The sequence below is a fragment of the Balaenoptera acutorostrata genome, chromosome 19 (genome assembly GCF_949987535.1).
Source record: "Balaenoptera acutorostrata chromosome 19, mBalAcu1.1, whole genome shotgun sequence".
NCBI classification, from domain to species: domain Eukaryota; kingdom Metazoa; phylum Chordata; class Mammalia; order Artiodactyla; family Balaenopteridae; genus Balaenoptera; species Balaenoptera acutorostrata.
The window spans coordinates 19,482,405-19,501,817 of record NC_080082.1 but is presented as its reverse complement, the minus strand read 5'-3'; the positions used below and the strand labels follow the sequence as shown (position 1 = coordinate 19,501,817).

The 19,413-nt window shown below is 49.6% G+C and overlaps 3 protein-coding genes across 4 annotated transcripts in view; 1 reads left to right on the top strand and 2 right to left on the bottom strand.

Moving 5' to 3' along the window:
* ATP6V0D1 (ATPase H+ transporting V0 subunit d1) overlaps positions 1–12,503 on the bottom strand; it is a 38,874-nt gene extending 26,371 nt beyond the window's left edge. The window contains exon 1 of one of the 2 annotated variants that reach the window (XM_028162848.2): positions 12,262–12,503. In XM_028162848.2, coding sequence (XP_028018649.1) covers positions 12,262–12,391 — 130 coding nt within the window. In that variant the 5' untranslated portion in view covers positions 12,392–12,503. The remainder of the gene's footprint in view (positions 1–12,261) is intronic. The other variant, XM_007198112.3, reaches the window with a different exon arrangement.
* A 285-nt stretch (positions 12,504–12,788) lies between these two features.
* RIPOR1 (RHO family interacting cell polarization regulator 1) overlaps positions 12,789–19,413 on the top strand; it is a 43,279-nt gene continuing 36,654 nt past the window's right edge. The window contains exon 1 of the mRNA XM_057533858.1: positions 12,789–13,077. The gene's annotated coding sequence lies outside the window, so the exon portion shown is untranslated. The remainder of the gene's footprint in view (positions 13,078–19,413) is intronic.
* AGRP (agouti related neuropeptide) lies at positions 13,273–14,262 on the bottom strand. The gene is made up of 3 exons (XM_007198118.1): positions 13,906–14,262; positions 13,655–13,746; positions 13,273–13,455 (listed from the first exon to the last, which is right to left on the bottom strand). The coding sequence occupies exons 1-3, from the start codon at positions 14,033–14,035 to the stop codon at positions 13,273–13,275; spliced, it is 405 nt and encodes a 134-aa protein (XP_007198180.1). The 5' UTR covers positions 14,036–14,262.

Sequence of the window (19,413 nt, the reverse complement as noted above, 5' to 3'; positions counted from 1 at the left end):
GGCTTGGGTAAGGGAAGTAGGGCCCAGGGCAGAGTCCCAAGGGACAGCGGCTAAAGGCAGGTGCTGCACAGAGAAGCAGAGGAGATGCACCAGTGGGTCCAGCCACACCCCCTTCCCTGGCTCTCAGGCAGTGGAATGGTCCTGTTCCACCACCTTGTGGCCAAAGGGAGGATGGCACCGTCAACAGCCAGAGGCTCTGCTCTGGCTCCGCGCGATTTAATAACAGCCTCAGACTCCTGGTCCGCATCTCCCGCAGCCGTTGATCCCTGAGGGAATAGGCTGCAGGCATGTGCAGAGCCATGGAGAAATGTGTCACAAAGAACAAGAATAGGACTGAGGTGGACGTGAGTCGGGAAAGCCAGAATGGAGACAAGGCGAGCATGAGTCTGATCATGAGGGACTGGTCTGTCTTGCATCAGTGAAGCAAGGGGCCTTCTGAGGGCAAAACTGAAGAGGTTACAGAGGAAGCCTGGTCATCCTCAGCTCTCTACACCCTTGTCCTCCAATTTGGCCAGACGCTCCCAAATCTCCATATCCCTTTATCCAGCTCTCTACCCCCTGTCTCTAATGCTTAATGCTGTATCAAAAAAACAAAAAGTGCTTAATAACCCAGAAACAGGACAATCTACAACATGGTGCACCCCTCCAGGATGGGGGCCTCAGCTTCCCCTCCCCCATACCCCACACCCTAGCCCCCTGCCAGTACCAATAAAGACCTGCCGCTCATCCAATCATACAAATATCTATTGAGCATTCACTCTGGCTAGGCATGTGCTGTTGAGTCCTAACAACCTGCAAGTGATTTCTGTTTCATTTTACAGGTGGGCAAACTAGCTTCAAGGCATTAAATCACATGCATAGTGTCACACAGCTGGCCAGAAAGGGAGCCACGGTCTGCCTGATGCCTGGCCTCACCCACAACTCAAGAAAGGTCCTGGTGACCCAGAGAGGCCCTAGGGTCCTGACTCTGAGCAGGCAGAGGTGATTTACAAGAGAGACCATTACATCACATCCTCACACCTGTTCATCCTTAACGCTGACCCTTCCAACAAGCTGGAGTGCATCTAACAGCTGAACCCAAAGCACAAGAACAGCTACAAGTAAGAAAAGGGTTCTAGGGTGCTGCAGCAGGCGCTCTGACCACAGGGGGCCAGGGACAAACTACTGGAGGCAGACCTGGGCCCTCAGGGACAGTGGTTTGGTGTCATCTCGTTTCAAGTCTAACAGCACTAATTGGGGAGAAAGCCTGCTATGTTTAGTGTGTGCCACTGTGAAAGCAAGAAAGTGAGACTAATACATTCCAGAATGGGTTTATGCAAAATGTTTAAAATTTGGATCTTTCCCTCTCTTCCATCCAGAAACCCTGGTCACCCAGAAAGCCTCATCTTCAAGGGTCCTGGATGGCTGACATTTGCCTCTGCTGAGGTCACCTCAAAAGGTCCTAAGCACAGGTTCAGACACTGGCTCCACCTCAGAAACCAGGCCCAAGAAATCAGGGAGTAAATCCAAGGACAAGTGTGTTAACACCCACCAGAGCAAGTTCTGACATGAACTCTGGGGCAGGGCTTATGAAATGGGGGTTATCAGTTCCTGTGTGGACTATCTTGACCATAAACAGCTTCCCAGATAAAACCAGGCTAAAGTATATACTAGTGCAAGATGTAATCAGTGAAGGGAAAGCAAGAAGTAGGGGTGGGGAAGAGGCGACAAGGGAAAGAGAGAAAAATAGGCAGGTGAGAGGCGAGCTGTACGTGGACACGGGCTTTGGGGCTCTAGTCTGAGTGACATGAAGTGTCTGGCCCTGGCCCTCATGCATCCCCTGGACACTGAGTCTTCTGGTGTAAAGAGAAGGGGCTTGATGGGGGCTCCCTAAAGCTAAGACCAGCCCTACAATGCTGTGAACGAAAATCTGGAAGAACACCCCAGGGTCACCAGCAGGGGTCTTGCCTTGGATGGCGGATGGGTGTAAGTACCTTCTCTTTGCTCGCCTGTATGTTCAAATTTCCTTTATTTTACATATCTTTAGCGGATGTTTTAAGTTATAAAACATTTGTTCACTATGACACATTTGAACAATGGAAGGTACATAAAATTTAAAACTGACATATTCCCCCTCCCAGCCTTTCCAATCCCTCTCTGCAGAGGCTGCCACTCTAGACTTGTTGTCTATGCTTCCAAACATGTTTCCATGTGCACGTTACCTGGCATTCTACTAAAATGAGACTATATTACACGCAACACTTTGCAATTTCTCACCTAGCAAGATATTTCTAAATCAGTCTTCATGGAACGTCACACTTTTGAGCACTGGAATAGTATTCCACTGTTAAGCACAGACCATGATTTATTTAACCAAAACCTGTCAATGGCTACTCCGCTGGTTCTAACAGGTTGCAGTTACCAACAGGGCTGGTGTGAACACCTCTGTATGCGCCATCCTGTGCAAATTTAGGGGATATGATCCTGTAAGTGGGTATATAGGGCCACACAGCACATATACATGCAATGTTTAAACAAGGCAGTAAAAACTTGTCCCCCAAGGATCTACACCAAGTCACCCTTCCACCAACTCTATTTTTGGAATTTTTTTTCAAGTTATGTTTAGTTAAAAAGGAGACCAAAAAAGAAAAAAAGAAAAGAAACCACCATGCCCAGTCACGCGGGAGGCACAGCAGGGATCTGGAGGGGAATCCCTGGCTGTGGCTCTCCCTGCTCTGCTCGCCAAATTAGGCTCCATGCCAGGTATCCTCCTCAGGCCACGCTTATGTCCACTTGGCCTGCCATTAAGGCTGCTCTCCAGCCTCCTGGCAGGACTTGTGGGCAGGACTAGGCTTCCAAGGGAGGCTTGCCCTGGTTGCAAGCCAACAGACGGCCGGGCGTGGGCTGAGCTGCCGGCCGCCAGTGTGCTGATGACTTCCAGATTGGTATCTTTAGTGCTACTTCCCCTGAGCACCAGATCCGCACAGCCGCCTCCCTCAGACACTCTGACTCAGCACTTCTGAGACACAACACCTCGTCCTCCACCACCCTGTCCATGCGCCAAACCTTCTCCTCCTCCAGTGGTCCCCATCTCAGAAGCAGTTCCAGCACCCACCCAGACATTTGAGGTCAAAATCCTAACTTCTAACCCCTCTCACCACCATACGTAAGGCAGACTGGCCCAATCTTATCAGTCTCATGCCCTAAGCTGGTCTCTGACCCAGTCCCTCTTCTGCCCACGTGCCACTCCTGCCCCAGCTGAGCCCCGTTCTCTCACTCGGAGAGCTGGAATAGCACCTGCCTCTAGCCTGGCTCCTCCTAAACCCAACCTCCTGAGCCCCACATCAAGTTTCATATCACACCACCAACGCTTGTCCCCTTCACAATTCCCCCCTCCTTCATCTACTGACAGATCGAATCCAAGCTGGCTCATGGCAGCAAGACCTCCCTCCTGCCTACCCCTCGCCTCCACCCCTGCTCTGGGGCCTCATCCTCTTGCAGCAGCAGCCAGCTGGAGAGGAACAGTCAAGTCACCACCAGCGATCCATGCCAGCTCATCAATCATTGGGTGCTGGGGGTAGGGGGCAGATGTCTCTTCACACAGCAGTGCCACTGCCCAGGGCAGTCGGGACAACATGGGCCATCAAACACTGAGGGGAAAACTTCAGGTGTGTGTGGGCCAAGGCTCTCACAGCTCAGAGACTCAATGTAGTTGTTCCCTTCGGTCCAAGTGCAAACCCTCTCCATGTGTACACCCTTCCCCCAATGCCTCCCGAGCTCCTCTCTCGTGTTTGTGGTCACTGGATTGTCAGAACCCTGTCCTCTCTTCCTCTGGATCACATCTGACTCTGAGGAATTCTGGACCAAGCTAAGCTTGTCTTGCTGTCTAAGCTGTGGTCACGCAGTTTCACCAAGTCGATATATTCTCTTCTGACAAACAAAATGGAACAAAGTGTTTCCAGGCAAGAACATAAACTCTTAAGCAAGACATTTCCCACACACAGACCTTGACCTAACTGAAGAATCTCTCTCTCTCTCTCTTTTTTTAAACACAACTCTCATCCCTCCTAAGCCATGTATCTTTCCAAGGCACCCAAGGCCTTCGATGAACCAGCCCAATGCGCCTATCCACCCTCAGCCCTGCACACCGCTGACACATGCTCTACTCTCTCTTCCCAGTTCCCAAAGCTCTCTTGATATTCTATGCAGTTTCACATTTCTGAGACTGTTAATGCCATTCCTTCTCCCCCCCTCCTTGACCTGGCTAATTTTTTGTGTGTGACAATTTCACTGAGATATAATTCATGTATCATACAATTTTCCCATTTAAAATGTACAAGTCAATGGTTTTTAGTATATTCAGAGTTGTGCAACCATCATCACAATTTTAGAACATTTTCATTACCCCAAAAAGAAGCCCTGTACCCTTTAACTGCTACTCCTCACATGCTCCCACTGCCCCAAAGTGTACCCTGTGCCTACCGGACATTCAATGCTGTTTTGATGTCCACCAGTCTGCCCATTAGGCACACCTGCCCCCAAGCAAGGCCTGTGTGACATGTTTTCATTACCCACTCGAGGCCCAGCATGGTGCCTGCCTCCCAGGAGTGACAGGAAGGAATGACCACAGTGGGAGCAGCTGGCTTCCCTGACTGCTCTCTTGGCTCCAGGCCCTGTGCTTACACGTCACTAACGTTTCAGAGTGATCTTATTAATACTCTCATTGTGGGTTTCCCTGGTGGCGTAGTGGTTGAGAATCCGCCTACCAATGCAGGGGACACAGGTTCGAGCCCTGGTCCGGGAGGATCCCACATGCCGCAGAGCAACAAAGCCCTCGTGCCACAACTACTGAGCCTGCACTCCAGAGCCCATGGGCCCCAACTACTGAAGCCTGTGCGTCTAGAGCCTGTGCTCCGCAACAAGAGAAACCCCCACAATGAGAAGCCCGCGCACCACAACGAACAGTAGCCCCCGCTCGCTGCAACTAGAGAAAGCCCGCACGCAGCAATGAAGACCCAATGCAGCCATAAATTAATTAATTAATTAATTTCAAAAAATACTCTCATTGTGCAGCTGAGGATAAACCACTTGCCCAGGGTCACAAAGCCAGTAACAGCCTGAACAGGAATTCATCAGTGAGTTGAGTTCATTGGTGAGTTCCGCTCTGTCTGTATGTTGTCTCTGCCCATCCACTCCATGCACTGCCATCAGCTTCTAGCCCTGCTCTCCTCTGTTCTCATTAAGGTCACCAATGACCTCTGAAGGGCAAAACCAAATGGAGAGCTGTCTGACTTTATTTCAATCTCTTGGTCATGTTTGTCAGTCACCACCCCCTTCTTTTTCTCTCTTGGGGCTACCAACCTCTCAGGGGATGCCTTTGGTCTTTCTGGCAGGACCATCTTTTGCCCCATCCTTGCTTAATGGAAGCCCTATTGGGGGGAGGGTCTCATCTAGGGCTTCTACTCTTCTGATTCTATGCTCTCTCTTGGGGTCAGTGGCCACACTTCTACCCTGATTCCCCAAGCTCAGACCTCACACCTGAGGAGCAAAAACAGTCTCCACATCTTCACTCAGATGGCTCACAGATCCCTCAATCCCATCTTCTCACTCTTTCTCCAACCTGTTCCTTCCACAGTCCACTACCATTTCACTTGCCACCTACACAGTTGCCTAAGCCAGAGAGGAGACATCAGCCTTGACTCTTCCTTCTTCCTCAGCCTCCTTATCCAACCCTCAAATCCTATCAACTCCTCTTCCTATAATTCCCCCTCACAATGCTCCCTACCAATGCCTGAAGACAGGCTGCCATCATCTTCTCTGCCCTGGATTACTTATAAGACTCTGCAGACTGTTCTTCCCACCTTCAGTGTGGCCCCGACCCCCAAAACACTTTTCAAACTGCAGGTACATTCTGAAGTACAAGTCCAGTAGTTTTACCCTCCCATCCCCTGCATTCAGGACAAAGCCCTTCCTGTGGTTTTTGCAATCCTTCAAAGCTGATCTCTTTCCAGCCACATTCCTGGTCACACTACAATTAGTGCTGAATAACAAACTGTGCCACTAATAACTAATTAGTGCCACTCCTGGAGACACCATCTATGTTTGCATCTGCAGTTTGATGTGACTGGTGATTTGGCCAAGGCCAGCCTGGAGTCTCACTTTCCTCTTCCTATATGAGACTGTGTCTTGTGAAATAGTGTTGAAATGCAGAAGGAAATGCTGTAATGAACAAAAGACAAGTGATTCAGGACAGAGAGGGATACAGTGTTCTGAAAGACAACCAGCATATCACACATGTGAGCTCTTCAACCATGGTCCCTGAGCATCTAACTCACTGGCTGAGGAAAACAATCACTCGGGACCACCTAACTCACATGGAAGTTGAGAAGATCACAGGGTTCCTCCTCCTGAATGCTAAGCATACTTCTTTACAAGAGGAAGGATATGTACTGAATGGTCCAAGTGTCAGGGAGAGCCCCCATTCCAAATTAGGAACAGGCATCTGGTACCCATCAGCTGAGTTACAGCTGCATAATCCAGCAAGCCATAGGCTTCTCTGTATTTTCCAAGTTGCTAAGTAAGAAGGGAGCTAATTCATAGAAAAATCCTAGAAATAATGACCAACTCAGCAACAGTGAGAAACCCCTGGACTCAGATTATGGTCTCTAAATATCATTTTCCTATAAAAAGAATCAGGTCCCCTAAGAGAAACGATGACTCTAGGTCTGGGTCAACAAATGTACAAGATAACATTAGAATACATTGTCATCTCAGTAGTAAGGAAGGCTACAGGGTTATGTCAAAAAACTTATACAACAGGCAGCCTATTGTACAAGCTCCCACTGGCCAAAGGACAATTTGAGCACCGATAAAGTTAAAAGACTGAAGCACAACAAATATATTAAAATCCATAAGTGTGTTATGATACTAAACAAACAAAAAGAAGAACAAACAAACCTCATTCGTCACCTTTGGAGGATGCTGGAAAACGAACTCGTTATTTTGGAAGTTAGTAAATATGGGAAAGAATTAAGCATTTATCCTGCCTCTCCTATACAGACTGTATTTCAGGGTAACCAAGTAGTTGATTACTGGCAATTTCCAGGTATAGAAGTATTCAAGCTAGCAATTGCAGAAGGAAACATAAAATTAAAATATCACCATTTTGGGGCTTCCCTGGTGGCGCAGTGGTTGAGAATCTGCCTGCTAATGCAGGGGACACGGGTTCGAGCCCTGGTCTGGGAAGATCCCACATGCCAAGGAGCAACTGGGCCCGTGAGCCACAACTACTGAGCCTGCGCATCTGGAGCTTGTGCTCCGCAACAAGAGAGGCCGCGATAGTGAGAGGCCCGCGCACCGCGATGAAGAGTGGCCCCCGCTTGCCGCAACTAGAGAAAGCCCTTGCACAGAAACGAAGACCCAACACAGCCAAAAATAAATAAATAAATAAATAAATAATAAAAATAAAGGAATTCCTTTAAAAAAAAAAGCTATTGTGAAAGCAATAGCTGATATTTATTAAAAAAAAAAAATCACCGTTTTGCAACCCCTAATGAAATAATGGTTCTAGGCAATAAATATCAATGGTTCCTATGTCATAAAAAGGGAAACAACTAAAGAGAAACAATTCTCAATAGAAGTACAAATGACATCTATTAAATATTCTTTTAAAAAAAATGGAACCAGAATCTAATTAGGTCTTTAGATCTAACTATCAATTTACAGGAAACACAAGGGACAGAGGAACACGTTAAAACTATACAGGAGGGATATAATCAGCAACGTTGAGATGGAAGGAAAATCTATAAATTAAATGACCCAGCTTCTTCAGTAAATAAAAGGAAAAGTGAGACAGAAAACCTATATACTAAAAGACTCCTGATAGCATCAATCAGTTGAAATATATGGATCATAATTGGACCCCCGCTTGAAACAAATTGTATCAAAAAATCATTTGAGACAATCAGACAAATCTAAATACGAAATGGATATTTGATGACATCAAAAACTATTGTTTCTTTTAAAGGAGGACTAATCGGATTGTGGTTATGTTAAAAAAAAAAAATGATCTTTTTTAGGAACACCAAAATATTTACAGCTGAAGTGATACGCTGTCTGGGATTTACTTCAAAATAATTTGAGAGTGGGGGGATAAATGCAGCTATTATTGAAACAAGATTGATAACAACAAAAGTTGATCATTGTTGTAATTAGGTGATTATTATTTATAGGTTTGTTATACTATTCCCTCTAATTTGTATATGTTTAATGATTTCCATAATAAATAGTTTTTAAGAGAAAAGAAGAAAGGGGAAATTCTGCAGGGCAGGGCCAGAGTCTCACTCATACCTGTATTCCCAGCAGCCAGTCAGACAAATTAATAACAATGCTTTTAGGCTGAAGCCAAGGTCAAAGCTAAGGGTTCAAGCTCAGAACTATGGTAATACCTGAAATACCTGCCTGGCTCTCTTATGAGGCACAGAAGCTGGCATACAGTAGGCCTTCAGGAAGTGTTTTTTGAACGAGCAAACGAAGACTTGAACATCGAATTAGCACGACATATGTTCCTCATGATCTGAAATACATTCACTTAGTCACATCCGACCACCTCAAATTCAGCAGGCCTCCGTGGAAGGTGATGCTCCCTGCCACCACTCTCTCTGCCTCCACACCCAGTCCTGAGGGGCCAGGGGCTTCCTCCCCTGGGCTCAGCCTGATATTTTTAAACCAAGGGTCTGGGTTCCGAGCAGATGTATGCTCTTGTTCCCCGCACCCTACCACCCAGGACTCCTTTTGGTCCCTCTGATTGGCCCAACTATTTCTCCTTGGCATGCTGGTCGCTCTGCCCGAAATGCACCCCACCCCACCCCACCCCATCCCTGGCCTAGCTCTCTGCACAGCTGGCTCCTCATTGTCCACACCTCAGCTCGAATATCCTTCCTCAGCAAGGCCTGAACCAGCCACACTCTCTACAGAAAGTTCCCCTCTGATTATCATTTCTCCACTGTTCCTTTCACAGGCAACACCCTTAATATGCAATTATATATTTCCTTTGCTTTAAAATAACAGTAACTGCAGCTAGCACACTGACTCAGTACTTACCATGTGCCAAGTTCATGCTAAGTGTTTTACAGGGATTATCTTGTTTAGCTTTCACAACCACCCCATCAGTAAAGATACGTATCATTTTATTTATTATTATTTCCATTTTACAGATGACGAAACTCAGGACAGAGCAGTTACATGGCCACAGAGCCGTGCAGTAGTAAGCCCACATTTGTAACTGCTATGCTACACTGATCTCTTAATGTCTTCTGGCCCCACTGACCTCCACCCCCAGACTATGAGGGTCAAGGGAACATCATTCAACAAAGTACCTCAGACCCTACTGCTGTGCCTGGCATAAAAGAGGTGCTTTACAAGTATATGTGGAATGAATGGAAACATTCAAAGTAATCCTGTATGATTTCTCTTTGTGTATCTCTGACCCACCTCCTCTTCCCCACAAGTCCCTAGAACAGGACCCAGCTTCCAGAAGGTACTCAACACATCCAGAAACACTCAGAGCTGAAAAGAGCTTTTGTGGCCACCTAGCTCTGTCCCCTCAGTTCACCAAGGGGTAGGACCTTCTCCTACCTCTGAGAAGAGACAATCAAGCAAGATGGACAATGGAGGATACATGGACTTCAGCGGTCCTAAGAGGCTGAGTTCTAGCAAAAGAGGTCAGTAGCAGATGCCCTGATGGAGTAGAAGCCAAGAAGGAAGGCTAGGGTGTGGTGGAGGGTCTATATGTACTTGCTGTACCTTGCAGAACAAATAAACACCCTCCAGCCAATGTCCTGAGCCTTCTGGAAACTGTCCCACTGCTAAAATGTGTTCTTTGGAAACCTCATCATCTCAGGACACACCTACAGATTTCATAGGGACCACAGGCTTCCTTGGTCTCTCCTTCCCACCTCCCTCCCCTCTCCCCTCTCTCTTTCCCTTTTCCCTGGAGATAAGGAGGCAAAAACACCCAGCAACAAAGGGCTGGAGATCAGGCCTCTGGGGTGACCTTCAGGAGCAGAGAAGGCCTTTCTGTAGAGGACAAGTGGAGTTTCTGGTCACTCCTTCCTGCCTCTGGTTACCTCCAGCCCCTGAAAGTCCAGAGCATCTCCAGCCTAGAGTCCCAAGAATCTCAAACTCTGTGTTGACAGACTTCTAGGAAATCAGCACAAACACACACAAGAGCTGCAACTGGATGGAGGGGGACAACATTCTAGCCTAGCATGGCCACAAAGGGATTCTAAGATGGGATGGTACTGGGTCTGGGCCTTAAAGGGTGGGAATCACTGGGTTTCACGGGAGTAAGAAGGAAGCAGAGGAAATGGCTAGTGCAAATAATACTGAAACGAGCTAACATTTACCTAGCGCTTATTCTGTGCTTGGTGCTGAGCTAAGTGTTTTACACATAATAACTTGTTGACATCTCTCAACCTTGTGAGATAGGTGCTGTTAATGTGTCAGATGAAGAACCCAAGACCCAGAGGCGTTAAGTAACTTGTCTAAGGTGATTCAGTAATTGGTGCGGCTGGGATTCAAAGTCAGATTTGAAAGTTCAAAGTCCACCACACAATGTGCACCAAAAGCTGGGGGATGGCTTGCATGAGGGAAAGGAACATGTGTGAAAGAGCGAGGGAATCCCACTAAAGGGCTGGATGGTGATCCACAAGGGGACCATGTGTGAGCAGTGCTGTAGGAAGAATGGCTTAACATGTTTATGGGGGATGATGGAGGGTCTGCTGGGAAAATGGGAACCCCATGCCCCCAGAAGCTCTACAGGGGTGGGGTAGGAGGGCAGGAGTGAGGAAAGCCTAGAAGAGAAACAAGTTTACCAAATGCCAGTTGGTAATCAATGGTGTCCGCACTCAGATTTAGGCAAATAAAGATCTCCCTCCAGTCCCAATCAGTCCACAAAACTCCCATTAAATACCACTGTGTGCCAAGCCCTGCCCTGTGCAGCCTCCCTCTGTTTCTCCTCTGTTTGCCACAGTGAGGACAATGAGGTTGCTGGCAAGTTCCTACAACCCAGCACCCTAAACTGCTCTCCTCTCCTTCCCCACCTCCACTCTCATAAGGGAGGCGAAAGACTTTTCTTGCACATTTATGTTAAAACCATAATGTCCACAATTGTATTTCAACTGCAGTAAGTTTTAAAACTTAAAAGTATTTATTTTCACATTACGGGTCCAATTTGCAAGGTACATAACTGTTTTTTTAACTGAGCTCACTTTTAACCTCAGGAAGTTTATGATGAGAAAATTTTCTCCAGAAGGTGAATCATCTGGCCATCTTCCCCCTCCAGCTACCAACCAGGAGGCTAGCAGTACCTCTGTTCGAGGATATCACCTGGAGGTCAGGGATGGGAACTCACAGCCCAGCCACTGTGCCCTTCACTACCACCTGGGGGGCGGGGGTGGGTAGGGGTAGGAGGAAGAGAAGACTGGAATCAGGGAAGTCTCTAATTCCGTAAATCTGATGCTGTGCCTCACGTAGTCAATTCCACTTTGGAGCTGTGTGTCGTGAGAATAAAGTGGAACTCAGCTTCTCACCATTCTTGTGCTAGGAAACCCTGTCTGAACAGGCACCCTCATGGAGCGGGTGGGAATTGTTGTCAAATACAGGTGTATGAACTTCCCCGACTTTCAGGACTCTCCCAAACACTGCCTTCAGAAGACCGCTCAGCCAGTGGATCGGCGATGGGAGGAAACTCTCGCTAAGCTGGATCAGCAATTCCCCAGAAAGGCTCACTCCGCAGGCCAACGTGAAGACACAATGAGCCCAAAGCCCTTGGTGTATGTGCTGGGAGGGAAAGCCGGGGACTTTTCCGCTTAGCTTCCCTAAGTGTTGCCAGGAGACAGCTCTCTGGCTACGTCAGGGTAAAGAGACTTGTATGAGCACATCTCACACCAGCTAACCACTCCCGAGAGACCCTCTCTTCCAAACTACATGGCGAGCAGAACGGGGAAGAAGTGGCCCCAGCAGAAGCGAACCACTGCGATTCTTAAAGCGTTGTTTGCGTTTGGGCCCCCACGGAGCCGCAAATGGAGGTATATTCCCTTCCGGCGCACCCGCCATTAGCCCCCGGATTCCCAGCAGGCCTCTCAGGCCCGGATCCGGTTCCCCGACCTCTCAGGACCTTCGAGAACCCCCAGCTTCCGCTCCCAGACCTCAGAACCTTCAGGCCCGCGCCGGCCTCCCTGCCGGCCTTTCGAGGCCCCGCAACCCGGCCCCGCGGCTCACCCTCGAGCGTCTCGCACTGCACCAGGTTGAGGTAGTCCGCCTGGCTGAGCACCCCGGCCTTCAGGCCGCGCACCAGTCCCTCCAAGTAGCCATTGTCCACGTTGAAGTAAAGCTCCGGGAAGAACGACATGGTTACGGCGGGGGCGGCTGGACCGGAGGACCCGGACCTGCCGGCACGCAGCACAACTCCAAGATCAGCTGACGCGGCGCCCGCAGCGGGCTGTCAAGCGCATCAGGTGACGCGCAAGCGGCCCACGTGACCACAACGGGGCGGGGCTCTGAGCGGCGCCCGGCTTCCGGGTGGTTTCTCGCCGAACGGTTGCGCAGGTGTGGGCTGGGGACCGCCCACTGGCGCCTGCGCGCTGAGGAGAGGAGGGCCTCCTGCTCCCAGGCGGGAGCGGCTTGGAGTGTCCAAGGCCGACCGCGTGGTGGCGCCCGTGGCCGCAGGGATTCGATTGGGCCTTCACTCTAGATTTCCCGAGTCTGGTGCACGTGGTGCTGTGGCGGCCAGAGGGGTAAAGATGGGAGTGGGCGGCGCTTTTTATGCTTGGAAATATTCCAGACTGTTGAGTCAGCCTTCCCCTGAGAAGAACTGAGGTCCGGTGAGGGGCAGGCTTCGCTGCGGGTCACGCGTCGAGTTAACCGCAAGCAGGCCCTGAAGCCTAATGTTTTGTTAGCCTGCTGGGAGCTACAGCTCCTATGCTGCATTGCGCCCTCCCTTCCCCGCATTTATTATATTATATAAGATTCTCAAGGGTAGGAGCGCGGCCCTCCTCTGCTTCTCCCAACGGCGCCTGGCACTCTAAGAGCACGCATGTAAGTGACTCATGATGGGACAGCACAGGCCCTGGGGTAGGGATGTGTGTGTGGTGTCTTGGCTTGGAGCACCTTCGCCCCTGCCATGACCTCCCCCCTCCGACGGTCACGTTCGAAATAACGCCACAACCCTGGGGTTGGTCCCATCCTTTATTGTTGCTCCCCTGCCCAAGCCCCGACCCCGACGTCGGCCGACTAGGTGCGGCTGCAGGGGTTCGTGGCAGTACCCAGCTTGCGGCAGTAGCAGAAGGCGTTGAAGAAACGGCAGTAGCACGTGGCACATGGGTCGCAGCATGGTACCTGGTGTCCCAGACAGGACTCGTGCAGCCTTACGCAGCGACGCGGGGAGCGCGGCTTGCGTCCTTCCGGATCTAGCACCTGCAGGGGTTGGGGAACATGGGCCTTCAGTGGCAGCTTCAGGGACCTGCGCCAATCAAGGCGGGACGGCAGTGGAGCATGGGGAGGGATGGTCTGCAGTGTCACCCCAAGTGAGAGGGTCACCGAAGTGGAGCTAGAGGTTGATGCCTGATCCCCCCACCCAGAGATTGTGGTCTCAGCCCTTTTCCTGAGCAGTTACCTCTGCCAAGGCCTTGGCCTCTGCCTCCTGCAGCAGAGCCTCTTCCACCTGTTCTGCCGTTGTCCTCTTCAGCGGGGGCTGCAGGCCCAGGCCTGGGACAGATGATGTGAGGGCAGAAACCCCCCATGCACAAGACACCCACCTCCCAGGCCTGGGATTGGGAAGGGGGAAAGAGGGCTCATACCAGGCAGAATAGTTTGTGGCCAGAGAGTGTCCAGGCCCCACCCATCCCCACCCCTGCCCACACTGACCTTGGAGCTCTGGGAACAAGGCTTGGTCGGGCCTTCCGATGCCCTCCAGGGGAGCCAAGCCCATCTGGGCCCCCTGCATGGCAGGCATTGCCAGCAGCAGGGCACAACTCAGCAGCACTGCAGTCAGCATGGCCTGGCTCAGCAGGAAGACCCACCACTTAGTCCCTCTTCATCCTTAGAACACCCTCTAGGTGCCCTATCCCAGATAGAAGACCCCTAGAGAGTAGGAGTCTCTGCCCAACCTGAGGACTTACCTCTGCTTGCTGGATCCTTGCCCCAAGAGTTCCTGGCCACCCCATGCCCTCGGTTTATATGGCAGGGTCTAATGAAGGGCCCACACGTGACTGCTCCCTGCAGCCAGGGCATGAGGAGCCCCCCCCAGAGGGTGGGGGCACAATTCAGGCCTCTCTCACTGGAACCTGGGCTCTATTAGAGGGGTACCCATCTCCAATTTGGAGTGAGGTCTCCAGGAGCCAATCAAAGTTTGGGAACAAGATAGGGTGCCCAGGGCCCCCACATTTCTGCAGGACAGGGACCTGGGGAATGGGGATGGGTAGGCTGGAGCCATTAGCAATAACAAGGAAGGCGGCCCTGAACACTTAATTTAATTTGTGGCCCCGGAGATGTTCATTCAGACCCTACGCATGGCATGTTCCCTTTGCTTCCAGGAACCTGGGTCAAGGGCATTGGAGGGGGTGATGGGCCAGTGACCCGAGCGGGGTGGAGTTGGGGTGCAGACCTAGACCCTGGGTTTTTGAGGGGAGAGAGGGGAGGGGAGAAGCCCACTTAGCCAAAAACAGGCCCTCTGCCTCCATCTCTGGCCCTACCTCTCCTCCCCCTTCTTCCTCCAGGCTTCTCCAAGACCCCAGCCCTGCTCCTGCCCCCACACCCTTTTCTGCCTGGGGTTCCTGGAAGCCAAGGTGGCCGAACGGACTGTTCCCTGGGTGGGCGAGGAGCTTCAAAGTAAAAAGCTTTCAGGCCGCCTGCCTCATTAGTGCTAATGGCTGCTCCTTTCCGCCCTGCGTTGTCAGGCCTGTGCCCACGCCTGGTCTCATCAGCACGGGGCAGATGTGAGGACTGCCCTTTCATAGAGATGGTGGGACACACAGGACCCCACCTGCCCCAGCCTTCCCTCACCGCCCCCCCCAAGGGCACTTTATTACACACTTGCCACTTGGGGAAGGGAATGCAGGCTGAGTCAGCTTCCAGGACTCAATATACAAACAGCTGGCCCAAGACAGCAGGAGGAGGATGTAGAGGCTGTTTGGGCTATTCTGACCAGGGCGAGGCCTGAGGAAGTCCTTCCAGAAAGCAGTTGGAAACCATAGGTTATCATCTGGCAGCTTCTGGCCTGGTGTCAACACAGCAATTGGTCTTGGAGAGAGAGTTGCTTGGAGAGGGGCGCTCTGCAGAGGATGAGCCTGTGGCAGTCTTCTTCCACAGATGGGCATTGATGTCTGTTCTGGGATCAGGCTGGCATTGGACTCGCTTGTGGTTGGCCCAGGGTAACAGTCCTAGGAGCTCAGAGGGTCACCTACTATGGCCCAGGGGAGGAGCAGGGGAGTGAGGGAAAGCCCCTCTGGGGAGGTGGTCCATGGATAATCCAGCAAAGGGCCAGTCCCCATTTCTCCCCCGGGAATGGTGCTGGCTGTTTTGGTGACTCTGTCACAAAGCAGACCTGGTGTCAAGGCCTCCCTGGCAACTGACATTAACCTTTCTTTCCCAGAAGCCATAGCTGGGCTCAGTGGCCCACCCCAGGGGTTTCTTTTCTTATAGTGGTGCAGGGTGAAGGTATCAGGCACCCAGGTGTGCCCCCATCTTGGTTGGGCCACATGGAGCTCAGGAAGGGTAATACATCAAATGTACCCGAGACATTTTCCCCAAATCTTTATGCCCTGGCCCCATCCTTGGAGGTTTGGCTGAAGAGACGGTGGTGAGGAGCAGGGACTGCGTGAGTATTTTGGCAGGGTACCCCAGGTGAGGTGAGGCAGGGGCTCTGAGCACCTGGCTGAGCCTGGTCAGCACTCATGCTAAGAACAGCTCTTCATCTTGGAGCGGGGGTGCTCCTGCCAGCTAGGCCCTTGGTGTCTTTGCTCACCTACAGATCAGTGGCTGTCTTCAATTGGGTGTGTGGACACAGGTGTATTGGCCCCATCCATGGACAGCAGGGGCTGCCAAGGTCCCTGGTCGGATCCAGTGGGGAAGACAGTCAAGAAAACCAACAATCAAAACACAGTGGAACAGTGGGACTTCCCTGGTGGTCCAGGGAAGGCTCTGCGCTTCCACTGCAGGGGGCATGGGTTCGATCCCTGGTCAGGGAACTAAGATCCCGCATCCTGCACATCGTGGCCAAAAAAACAAAAAGAAAAAAAACACAGTGGAATGACCAAAGAAATATTGGCTATTTGATGACATTAAGGAATAATTGTTAACTTTTTTAGTTGTGATAATGCTATTGTAGTCATGATTTTTTTTAAAAAAGGATTCTTTTAGAGAAAAATGATATATTTACTGATAAAATTATATGAAGTATGGTATTTGCCTCAAAATAATCTGAAGTAGGGGGGATAGCAGGAGGTGATATAGATGAAACAAAATTTTTCATGAGCTGGTAATTGTTGAAGCTGGGTGGTGGGTACATGGGCTTCGTTATCCTAATACTGCTACTTTTGTATATGTTTGAAATTTTCCATAATAAAACATTTGTTTATGCCCTTTCCCACCCCACCCTCCATCGGCCCTCAGCTCAGTTTCACCCAGCCGCCCTCCCATCACCACTGAATTGGCCCAAAACACAGCCTATGGGTTTCTTGTTATAACTCTGTATCTCTATCTATATGTCTATCTATGAATTGATCTGTAGATCAATTTTAAATCTGTATTTAAAGTTAATTTTCCATTGGTTTATCAGATTTTATTAATCTTTGCCAATAATCAGTCTTTGGCTTGATTTACCAAATTTTGTTACAATTAAGTTTCTGCCTTCCCATCATTTTCTATTTTCCTAGCATTTGTTGATCCTTATGTTTATCTTTCTTCCCTTTTTTTTTTAATAAATTTATTTATTTATTTTTGCCTGCGTTGGGTGTTCATTGCTGCCTGCGGGCTTTCTCTAGTTGAGGTGAGCCGGGGCTACTTTTGTTGCGGTGCATGGGCTTCTCATTGTGGTGGCTTCTCTTGTTGCAGAGCACGGGCTCTAGGTGCACGGGCTTCAGTAGTTGTGGCTCGCAGGCTCTATAGCGCAGGCTCAGTAGTTGTGGCGCACAGGCTTAGTTGCTCCACGGCATGTGGGATCTTCCTGGACTAGGGATTGAACCCGTGTCCCCTGCATTAGCAGGTGGATTCTTAACCACTGCGCCACCAGAGAAGTCCCTATCTTTCTTCCTGATGAACACAGTTGCCTACACCTAGTAGTCTATAAAAGGCTCCTCAGGAGCCCTTTCCATTTGCTGAGTACAAACACTGCGTGAGTGATTTTTCGGGTCTGGAACTGGCCTGATGTTCCCAGGACAATGCTTTTTGGCAGAAAGACTTTCAGAAATGTGTGGCATGTTCTGGGTGGAGGATTTGGCAGACCTGGGAGGATGCAAAGCCTACTTCGTGAGGCTGAGGATGGACCCCAAACATAGGGACCCTGACTTCAAGGAGGAGAAGGGGGAGAGTGTGGATGCTCTGTGCCAAAGATCAAGTGTGGGGACAAGGAGGGATGCTTGCTCCCTACACCTCCTCCTCTTCTTCCTCCAGCAAGGTAATTCTCACCCAAGGGTGCTGTTCCTGCTTTGTCCCATAGGGGGCAGCAGAGCACCCACTGGCTCTCCTAATCCAGCTTCATTCTTTTTTAAAAAAAACATATTTTTATTTAAATTTATTTATTTATTTTTGGCAGCATTGGGTCTTCGTTGCTGCGCGCGGGCTTTTCTCTAGTTGCAGTGAGCGGGGGCTGCTCTTCATTGCGGTGCTCAGGCTTCTCATTGCAGTGGCTTCTCTTGTTGCGGAGCATGGGCTCTAGGCACGTGGACTTCAGTAGTTGTGGCAGGCGGGCTCAGTAGTTGTGGCTTGTGGGATCTAGAGTGCAGGCTCAGTGGTTATGGCGCACGGGCTTAGCTGCTCCGCGGCATGTGGGATCTTCCCGGACCAGGGCTCGAACCTGTGTCTCCTGCATTGGCAGGTGGATTCTTAACCACTGTGCCACGAGGGAAGCCCCAGCTTCATTCTGATAAGTGGATCCCCACCCAGCACGCTGTCCCTGGCCCCATGGTTCATCTGTAGGACTTCCAAAAGCCAGAGGTTGCTTGGAGAGGTGCGGCCCCCTCATTCATCCAGGTAGGGGAGCAGGATGGAAGGGGGTTATTCCAGGCTGGTGTATATATACATATATATATGTATATATATATATATATATTTTTTTTTGACTGAATATAGTTGACTCAAAATGTTGTGTTAGCTTCTGGTGTACAGCAAAGTGATTCAGTTATACATATATATGTTCTTTTTCATATTATTTACCATTATGGTTCATTACAGGATATTGAATATAGTTCCCTGTGCTATACAATAGGACCTTGTTGTTTATCCATTCTATGTATAATAGTTTGCATCTGCTAGTCCCAACCTCCCAATCAACCCTCGCCCCTGCCTTGGCAACTACAAGTCTGTTCTCTATGTCTGGGAGTCTGTTTTTGTTTCATAGATAAGTTCATTTGTGTCATATTTTAGATTCCACATATAAGTGATATCATATGGTATTTGTCTTTCTCTTTCTGACTTACTTTGCTTAGTATGATAATCTCTAGGTCCATCCATGTAGCTGCAAATGGCATTATTTCATTCTTTTCATGGCTGAGTAATATTCCATTGTGTATATAGGTAGATAGATAGATAGATATAGATATAGATATAGATATACACACCACATCTTTATCCATTCATCTGTCAATGGACATTTAGGTTGTTTCCATGTCTTGATTATTGTGAATAGTGCTGCTATGAACATAGGGGTGCTTATATCTTTTCGAATTATAGTTTTGTCCAGATATATGCCCAGGAGTGGGATTGCCAGATCACATGGCAACTCTATTTTTAGTTTTTTGAGGCACCTCCATACTGTTCTCCATAGTAGCTGCACCAATTTACTTTCCCACCAACAGTGTAGGAGGGTTCCCTTTTCTCCACACCCTCTCCAGCATTTGTTATTTGCAGACTTTTTTTTTTAATAAATTTATTTATTTTATTTATTTATTTTTGGCTGTGTTGGGTCTTCGTTGCTGTGCGTGGGCTTTCTCTAGTTGCAGCGAGCGGGGGCTACTCTTCGTTGTGGCGCAGGGGCTTCAGTAGTTGTGGCACGCGGGCTCAGTAGTTGTGGCTTGTGGGATCTAGAGCGCAGGCTCAGTAGTTGTGGCACACGGGCTTAGTTGCTCCGCGGCATGTGGGATCTTCCCGGACCAGGACTTGAACCTGTGTCCCCTGCATTGGCAGGAGGATTCTTAACCACTGCGCCACCAGGGAAGT

What these genes read in the sequence shown, in the direction of transcription:
- AGRP (XM_007198118.1), bottom strand. Translation starts at nt 14,035, where the DNA reads ATGCTGACTGCAGTGCTGCTGAGTTGTGCCCTGCTGCTGGCAATGCCT. An exon ending in CTTGTTCCCAGAGCTCCAAG is followed by an intron (nt 13,747 to 13,905) that starts GTCAGTGTGGGC and finishes CATCTGTCCCAG; the next exon opens with GCCTGGGCCTGCAGCCCCCG. An exon ending in AGGCCAAGGCCTTGGCAGAG is followed by an intron (nt 13,456 to 13,654) that starts GTAACTGCTCAG and finishes CAACCCCTGCAG; the next exon opens with GTGCTAGATCCGGAAGGACG.